The sequence below is a fragment of the Myotis daubentonii genome, chromosome 3 (assembly GCF_963259705.1).
Source record: "Myotis daubentonii chromosome 3, mMyoDau2.1, whole genome shotgun sequence".
NCBI lineage: Eukaryota > Metazoa > Chordata > Mammalia > Chiroptera > Vespertilionidae > Myotis > Myotis daubentonii.
This window is the reverse complement of record NC_081842.1, coordinates 210,783,155-210,792,777: the sequence shown is the minus strand read 5'-3', so window position 1 is coordinate 210,792,777 and position 9,623 is coordinate 210,783,155. Positions and strand designations below refer to the sequence as shown.

The window sequence follows — 9,623 nt, the reverse complement described above, 5'->3', positions numbered from 1 at the left end:
AATATAATCACATTCTGAGGTACTGAGGTTAGCATTTCCACAAATGAACTTTTCGGGGTCATAATCCAGCCCATAATAATCCCTACTAACGTAGAAATATGTCTGAAATATAGTAAAAACTTAATAAAAATGTGTTGACTGACAAACTGGCTGTGGCTCCAGCTTGGAGAATGGCCTGAAGAGGGTGAGCCTGGGAGGACAGTGGGAAGCAGGGCGAACATTCCAGGCATGAGTGGATTAGGACATGTATTTGTCAGATATTCCTGAGCACTCGTGCCCGGACAGACACTGGGAGGAAGTAGTGAGATGCGGACCGTGCCCTTGGGCGTGCCACACTTGGGAATAAAGTCAAAGAACCAGGCAACTCCACTTAGAAGCGGGGCCGATTAAAAATGTCCAGATTCCATTTTTAAATACAGGATTTGGAGATCCTATATTTCATGCCCAGGGAGTTCTTTTGAGGCTGCAATATGCCAGGCCCATGATCACAGCGTTTATGTCCTGGACCTGGACAGCCTCGTGTGTCTGCCACTCCCCTGCCTCAAAGCCTCTGAGCACTTCCCACTGCACCTAGAGTCACGCCTGTGTGTCTCGGTACACGCTCAGGGCATGCATGCTGAGAATGAGCAAGCCCCAGGGTGGTCCTACGCCAGTGATGGCGAACCTTTTGAGCTCGGCGTGTCAGCATTTTGAAAAACCCTAACTTAACTCTGGTGCCGTGTCACATATAGAAATTTTTTGATATTTGCAACCATAGTAAAACAAAGACTTATATTTTTGATATTTATATGTTTAAATGCCATTTAACAAAGAAAAATCAACCAAAAAAATGAGTTTGCGTGTCACCTCTGATACGCGTGTCATAGGTTCGCCATCACTGTCCTACGCTCTCCTGGTCTTCCTATGGGGGGTGGCAACCCAGACGCCAGGCTCCAGGCCAGGAACTTTCTTCTTCCTCCCAGGCTTATGGCTGGAAAGGCATGGCCCTCAGCCCTCCTTCTCTTCCCTGCAGGGGGTAAGCAGACAAGCTCCCTGTGTGGGGCACGACACACTCCACCGGCCTCTTAGACATTTACTTAAAACAGCATGGCTTTGTGTATGCGGACAGGGCCTGGACCCAGAGCCCAGCCCCGTGGGGAAAACACTGGCTTTCCCACAGGTGGGGGCTGGGGCAGAGAATGCTGGCAGGCCAGCCTGGCAATGGTGCTCAGATGCAGGGCAGATGCCAGAGAAGGGGTCCTACCCAGGCTTTACCAATAGAGGTCAGGGGAAAATGGGCATTTTTCTCCTCCAGTACATTGTTTCCTTCTCAAGGTTGCCTCTAGCAGAGCACCCAAGGCTCAAATTCTTTCACAGGGTGCCCCCAGGTGGTTTTTTGAGGAATAACACCCACTTCATAAACTAACAATTATTGCTGGTTCCAGCTAAAATGCTAACCTGTGAGGCTGGCAGCATCATTGCTATTTTAGTGATAAAACTGAGACTCAGAGGTGGTCAAAGTGTCAGGGCCAGCTTTTGAACCAAGGTCTTTCCTGGTCAAAAGTCTGTGTGCCCTTTTCCCTGTCCTGCATCCTTTCTAGGAAGTCCTTTCAGAGTCCACAGAACGTCTCAAGGGTTGAAAGAGTGGTCCCTTGGTCCCATTCTTTATTATTATTATTATTATTATTATTATTATTATTATTATTATTATTTCAGAGAAGAAGGAGGCAGAGATAGAAACATCAATGATGATGGGAGAATCATTGATTGGGCTACCTCCTGCATGCCCACCGGGGACTGAGCCCGCAACCTGGGCATATCCCGACTGGGAATCGAACCATGACCTCCTGAATCACTGAACCACGCTGGCCAGGCTGGTCCTGTTCTTGATCTGATGCATAAATCACCTGTCATCCCCTCGCATAGAAGTTATCACTCCCTGATTGAACACTTCCAGCAATGGGGAAATCATTGCCTTGCCAAGAACCCACAAGAATGTTGAACTGCTTTTGTCGGTGCAGTGTAGAGGAGTGGGTAGGAAGTGATGGCCATAGAGAGCCGAAGGCAGACCTCAGCTGGGGATGCTCCCCTCTGCCTGGTGGAGGCGAGAAGGCACAGCAGAGCAAGGGTCAACCCCAACAAAGTGTGGCAGCACGATAAGCCACCCAGCCTGAAGGATGTCGAGGCAATGCCTCCTGTCGTGCCTGAACCTGAGGGAGCTCAAAGCCTGGTCTTTCCCAGGTCCCCTGGGTTAGGATGTGAGGCAGAGTCTCAGGCTGAAGAGCCGGCTCAGGGTAGTGACATGTGCAAGGCCTTGGTCCTGTCAGAGTCAGTGAGTCCTGCACAGCCTCCCCACAGAGCCAGCTGGAGAGGAGCTGCAAAGACCCGAGGAGAAAGGACAGTCTGGAGCTGCCTTCCCCTAGCTAGATGCTGTAACTTAGACCCAAATGCATGGGAGTGGCCAGGGAGTGCCGTGCCAGGTCTGCGAGGCCTTGGGTGAGTCATGGATCTTCTCTGAGCTGTATTCTTGACATTAAGGTTTCCACCCAAATCAGCAAGTCCTTCTTCTCTGCTCCCACACACCCTCTGACCTGGAGCCAATCACGTTGCTGTTTCCCGTTCTGATCTCCTTCAGAACAGAAACATGCTCAGCCGTGGTCAGGAGCGTGGCCTCGGGCACGGGCAGACTGTGTTCGGATGCTGTCAGGGAGCCACCAGGACTGACCTCTGGGCTGGGCATGTGGAGTCTTCCTCAGGCACCGATGTTTCCTCCTTCCCAGGACCACCAATCATCACTGGCACCCTATGCACTGCCTCCTTTACAACATCCCATAGACTGGCAATCCAGACAATGCTTGAATTCCTCCAGTGATGCCAAACTGGTTCCACCCGTTACACAGAGCTCTGACTGTAACAGTTCTTCCCACTGACCCTGACATCTCTTTTCTAGAGCTTCCAGCCCCTTGACCTTGTACAGCCCAACCCTTCCTCAAGGGCAACTGTGGAAGCATTCGAAACTATCATTACCCCCATCACCACCAACTCTGTAGCTGTCAGCACATGGTGCTGGGCCCTCTGCACCCAAGGCCCTCCCTCACGTCACAGTCTAGTTTGCTGTGTGCCTCAAAGCACGGTGAACAGCAGAGACAGCATTGGACCACATGCTGTTAGAAATGGGAGTTTCATATTGCAGCCTGGGACAAGAGCTGTAGGCCTAGAGCAGTGGTTCTCTCAACCTTGGCTGCACATTAGAATCACCTGGGGATCTTTTTAAAATCCTAATTTCTGGGCCTCATCCTCCGGAAATTCTGTTTATTTATTATGGGGTGGGGCCACAACATTAGTAACAAAGAAACAGAATTTCCGGAGGATGAGGCCCAGAAATCAGGATTTTAAAAAGATCCCCAGGTGATTCTAATGTGCAGCCAAGGCTGAGAACCACTGGCATAGAGCTTGAGCCTGGGACAGGTTGATGTTCAATATGTACTGAACGAAGAGAAAGCACTTGGCACAAAGACCCAGGGGTATAAGGAATTGGCACATACTCAGCAAATGGCTTCAGGGCTGTAGCCATCTGCTCTTATGGTGTCTGGCTCCTCCCAGGCCCCCACACAGGTGGGCACACTCATGTCATCAGCCCCCAACTGATACTTCCAGATTGGGAGCTAACTAAATGTGCCTTTAAAGCCAGGCAGAAGAATGTGCTGGAGGCCAAATTTGACTGGCAACCCAAAGAATAAGTCTAAAAGGGAGATTAAACAACTGAGACAATTTTGACCTGATTTATGGCAACAGCTGCTACTTACTGCTCTCGAGAAGCAAAACCCTCTGAGGTTCTCATGACATCTAAAAGATGACCCAGACAACTGTGGACACACATAATCCACAGCACGGGCATGCTAACAATGGACACACTGGGCTCTGCTTTTCCTTCAAGAGCTAACTATACGTAAGAGCCTCCATTTTTTGAGCAGCTACTATGTGCCAGGCACTGTGCTAGTGTTTTTCACATCCAACTTCAGTTAATACTCATGATCCTGTAACAGTGGTTCTCAACCTTGGCTGCACATTAGAATCACCTAGGAATCTTTTTAAAATCCTGATTTCTGGGCTTCATCCTCCGGAAATTCTGTTCCTTTGTTACTAATGTTGTGGCCCCACCCCATAACAAAGAAACAGAATTTCCAGAGGATAAGGCCCAGAAATCAGGATTTTAAAAAGATTCCCAGGTGATTCTGTGTGCAGCCACGGTTGAGAACCACTGTCCTATAAAACAGAAACTATGTTCACGGGTAAGAAAAGTTGCCTCCAAGGCTGTCGTATAACAGGAGAAGGCAGGGAGTAGAGCCCAGGCCTGCAGGGTTCTGGCCTGTGTTCCCAACCACCACTGGCTATGCTATTTCAAGACCCTGGAGCCTTGTGTCCCCACCTTTCCTTAGGCCACTGATGGTGTAGATGTCAACCTGGCCCCTGGGTCTCTGCTTCAAGCTCATCACCTCTCATGGGTCTCCACTGCCCGGTACTGAGGGTCTGAAACACCGAGTCCTTCAAGGCTGACTGAGAGCTGCTTTAGCATTCAACGACCTTGTCCTCAGGGAAGAGCAACTCCCCATCTCTACCCCCAAACACAACCTTCCTGAAGCAGAGAGAGCTTTCCAACTACTTTGCTTCCAACTTTAACTTCTAACCTCAATTGCTTCCCCTCACAGTTTTGTTTCTTTTCTACCAATAAAACAGTTAAGACAATTCTGTCCATTTTGTTTTATTTGTTAAATTGCTAAAAAGTCATCAGGGAAGACAACAAAAAAATGAAATTGACAGTGATTTAAATATCAATGAAATCAAATCCACTTTTCATTCCTACACCATTATGCGCCTAAAATGAGCATCTCAGGATAGGCCACCGGGACCCCTGAGTTGTATGGGAAACATCACTCAGCACCAGCTTTGCCAGGGCACACAGGGGGGTGCGCTGACATAAACCCTGGTTGGTGGGAGGGGAGCTGAGCAAGGAGAGAGAGTACAGATGGAGGCAAAGCCTCAGGATTGTTCTCACTTGACAATGATCATGGTGAGGGAGCCACTTACTGGTGACCATGCAGAACATGCCTTCTGCAGTCTGTGGGAGGCTGCACAGGACCCAGGCCTCAGAATTCAGCTTTCTTGCCCCGGATGTGTTCGGATCCTCCCCACTGACTTGTGTGCTGGTAAGAGACCACAGATAATGCAAAGCAGAGCACATCACCATGCCAGGATCACCACAGGGACAAGGACAGACAGACAACCCAACCAGGAATATCACTTTTAAGGGGAAGGAAAGAAGCAAAGCAGAAGAAAACCCAGAAAGATAGCATGAGATGGAAGGGAAACATCCCTTTGTTCTCCATCAGCTGGTGGCTTTCTGTCCTCCAAAGCCAAGATTTCTTGTTAGTTTTCTTTCCTCCCTTTGTTTCTTTATTTTAAAGAGTTCCAACTCAGTTCCTAGATAGTTCATGGTTTCAGCTCTTGATATAAAACTCAAACATTAAAATAAAATCAATCCAGAAGGGTTGAAAGGAGAGCAAGCCCAAGATGGCCTTACAACTAAATTTAAGCTTGTTTCGACACCTGTTTGTGCATCCAAAATGTGGGGTAGGTGGGGACTGTGGAGCCCACCACCCAAGTGTACAACAAGAACAAAAAGACAGAGCCCTCTCTGCTGCCCAGACTGCAGAATGAGAAAACAGGAAGCTCTGTCCACGAGGGTAAGAGACTAAAATTCCCACTGAGGGCAACAAGGTGGTGGGAGGTCAATATGACACAGGGGCTCTCAAAGGCACACTTGCAGGAATGGAAGGGGTTAAAGCTTCAAGTAGAAACAAAATGTACTTTAAATACTGATAAATATTTGCTTTAGGTGCTCCTGAGGGTTAAAAAAAATATGTTGTCTCATTTTTCTCAGTGACTTTTAAGACAAAAATTGGCCTCATATCAAAACCAGAGTTGTGGTTGAACCTGGTCTGACTGAAGCATTGCGGTGCTGCAGTGACAGCCACCTCGGCTGAGCGCCTGCAGTTCCAGCACGGGTGGCTTCACAGGCCTGCGGAGGCAATCGCCTTGACTGTGCGGAGTCGCTCTCCCAAGGTTCACGCCCACACTGCCCAGGAGTCACCAAGACAGACACCACTGGGTGGAGACGAGGCAGATTTTTCGTAAAGGGCTGTAAACGGACAGTCTGGTTCCAAGTGGTGTGGGTAATACTGGGATGCCAGGGAGTTCTGAGGAGCCGGGTTACTTTCTGAAGGGATCCTCTCTGTTACCTGCCTCCTTGGGGAAAGCAGGAGGCATCAACAAATTAACAGTTGGCTTAGGAAGGCCACAGGACAGAGGGAAAGATTACAGAGTTGGAATCTGCACTTTCAGGCTTCCAAATACTTTATATTTAAATAGAACTGCGTTTGGAGGCACTGTCCATGCACAAGTGCAATGTCATAAACATGGTTCAGCAACATCAATAATGTCAAAATTGCTAATCTTCTAGGCTAGCTTTCTCTTGCGAGTAAAGACCCCCCGCATGATCTAACAGTCTTTGCCAAAGAAGGACCGGCAGCAGCCCCAAAGCAGGGAGTCTGGAAAGCTAAGTGCTGAGCTGTGAGCAGCTGGACACCATAGTTAGTAGGCACATGGTAGTTCCCTCACCCAAGGGAGCACATAGAGCAGTTTCTGAAACACACATCCCTCCCTGTGAGCTGCCCCTTTCCTGGGCTTGGCACCAGGGGGACTTTCCCACCAAGACCACATTGTAAAAGCTGATGGCAAGGGAAAAGGACTCAACATGATGTAACAGGAGAAAACATACATATCAGACAGCCTGCTGCGTGCTGGCTGAAAGCCAGGACCTAGGGCCAGCTGCAGCAGGCTTGTGCTTGGGAAATGTGAACAAGAAAAAGGGGAGAGTGGGGATGGGAAATGCAATGTTTTGAAATTTAAATCCTAAAGACAAAATAAAAATCCTCTTTCCATTGATGAGAAATCACACACACAAAAAAATAAAAATCCATATTTAAGTGGTTCCAATGTGCCCAGGCCATAGTTTTCGAGACCATGTATCACCAAAGGTGGTTGCATCTTATCTCAGAAATGACATGAAAGTAAAAAGCCAAGCCTTGTCTGGGTGACACATGAATGAGACCATCACAAAGGAGCTGCTTCCAAGGTCAGGCATACTTTAAAGAGGTCAAGCACACGTTATTCAACCCAATCACCGGTTAATAGCCAGGAAGAAAATGCATGTCACGACAAGGGCAAAATAATTTCTAGAAGAAAATGTTACTGGGATTCCCTTTCAGGATCAATTTCCACATTTTATAAATATGGACGGATGGGCCCACTGTGCTTTGGAAGTAAAAAGAAGCTTGTAAGGAAAAACAGTTTCTTCTGATGCTTCAAGTATCTCTCATGATACTGGCATTTGGAATTCTCTACTGGCCCCTTAGTGACACCAGAGAAAGTGTTCCAGAAATTTCTAAGATATTTCTCTGGGCACTTGAGCTTTATAAAAGAAAACAAAGAAATGAGAAAGGTTTTAGGACATTAAAAAATCTGCCTATGAAAAAAAGGTGGGAGAAGAAAAGGCAGCTTCTGAAGATCCAGTTTTAAAGGAAGGAAAAGGAGAACAAATGTGGTTTTTGGCAACTTGCAACCAAATGTGATTGTCAGGGTATTCCGTAAAATCAGACACCAAAATGTTTTCTGAGACACGGAGGGAGCACTCAGAAGACCAATGGATACTAGGTGGACAGGTGTCGCTGCACACACATTGTTTCACGATGGTCCGGGCACACGAACGTGGAACAAAATCCCTTGCTGGGTAACTGCCCTCCGTCACGAAGGGCAGAATGGGGCCAGCCTTAGGGCATTACTGCAAAGAGAGGTTTTCACAGGTCCTCTGTGGTTTTAAGAGAAGGGAGAACACTTTTCTACAGGTTATTCTTACCCCGCCAGCACCTGAAGCACGCGAATCTGAACCGCTACCTGTGCATCCTGCCTTTCTTTTTCTAACTCTGAGAAGGCCACATAAAGATTTACAGGGGGCTCTTCAGTTTCTTGAGGAAAGTTCTGATATTAGTCTGTTCCCTAAATTCTTGGTCTAGTTATCAGCAAAGTAGAAAAGGCAGCACAGCCTCTGCTAAAACACAGCAACAATTTTATCTGAACCAGGACGGAGATCTCTCCCTCTTTGTAAACAGAGTTGGCTATATAATATACATTTATATATATATTTTTTCTTAATGGAGATTTGATCCCAGCCTGGAGTGAGTGAGGTTGGAAATTGGGGTTTTGGTTTATGGGAGTAATTTTGTCCTTTGTTTTCCTAATTCTCAGTCCAAATGCTTGCCCGCTGGAAAATTCCAAATTAAAAGCCACAGAAAGGGAAAGGGGTTTAGAACATTATCTCTTTGCTCGCACAAAGTACAAGGCGTTTGTTTTTGGATAGTACTTCACATTCTGTTTCTTGTCCATCAGTCCTCCAAATATGATGAGCTCACCCCTGCCTTGTACCACTGTATGCAGGCTGGTTTCAGGAGGTCCAACCACAGAACTGCTATTAAATACTTTCCATTTGACCCGCCCCTTCTCCTTGGTGTCTTTAATGTCCAGCACATACATCTGCATGGGCTTGCAGTTCATACTCTGGTACAAGGGTTTGCCAACATTGAGGGACTGTGGAGGGTGGTGGCCCAGGCGGCGGGCAATGGGAGGTAAGGAATGTCCATCTCCTTGGGCTGGCCCTGGCCGGGGAACGGGCACCGTTTCTCCACTGCTCAGGTTCTGACTCCCAGGGGAGCCTGGAGAAGATCCCAGAGGAGGACTTAGTGCTGCAGAGGCTGAGGGGCCCTTGGACGACATTGCTTTGATGGCTTCTAGGCTCCGGCGCAGGGCACCCGGGGAGACAGCTCCTGCAAGGGTGCTGGCCACATGTGGTGGGGTATGCACACCGTTCGTCTGTTCAGGAAGGTGTCTCATGCTTCCCCCAGCTGTCCTGTTGTCCACACCATCCATGTGATTGCTACTAGAAGCAGGTTTCAGGTCCCAATTCAGCTCTATTGATCCTAATCTCAGATCTTTCTGATCTGGTAGTGATCCTCGTCGAGGAGCCAAAGAAAGTCCCATTTTTAGGTCATATCCTTCAGTGGTAGATGGAGTGCTAGGAGATATGGCCTGTACAGGGCTGTCCAAGGAAGAGCCACCTACAGCTGCTGTTCCTGGAGATAAACTCCCACCATTGAGGACAGGAGAGCCATCTCCTCTGGCTGGGGAAAGGCTCCCTTCCCGGGAACTTGAGGGGGTCTGCCTCTGAGCTCTGGGTCTCAGTGTTCCCCAGCGGCCGTTAACACACGGAGCTTCATCCATACTCCTTACTGGAGACTGAGAGCGGTATTCTCGGGTTTCAGGAACCAGGGCTGGAGGAGTGGCACTGATAGGTGATGGGCGAGAGTTCAAACTCGGGCTGAGTGGCGCTCTCCCACTGGGAGCCTGGCTAAAGACCACCACACACTGTCCCACCTGGAAGGCAAAAGACTTGTGCTCAGTTCTGATCATTCATTCAACTATCAAACATTTATGCATGACCCAGGCATTTTATAGGTGCCTGAGATACAGAG

The 9,623-nt window shown here is 48.3% G+C and overlaps 1 protein-coding gene across 4 annotated transcripts in view; it reads right to left on the bottom strand.

Annotated features, from left to right (window-relative positions):
- Positions 1-4,725: 4,725 nt before the first annotated feature.
- FBXO42 (F-box protein 42) overlaps positions 4,726-9,623 on the bottom strand; it is a 95,131-nt gene continuing 90,233 nt past the window's right edge. For all 4 annotated transcript variants that reach the window (XM_059691114.1, XM_059691113.1, XM_059691115.1 and 1 more), the window contains one exon: positions 4,726-9,525. In XM_059691114.1, the coding sequence (XP_059547097.1) occupies positions 8,410-9,525 (1,116 nt within the window). In that variant the 3' untranslated portion in view covers positions 4,726-8,409. The remainder of the gene's footprint in view (positions 9,526-9,623) is intronic.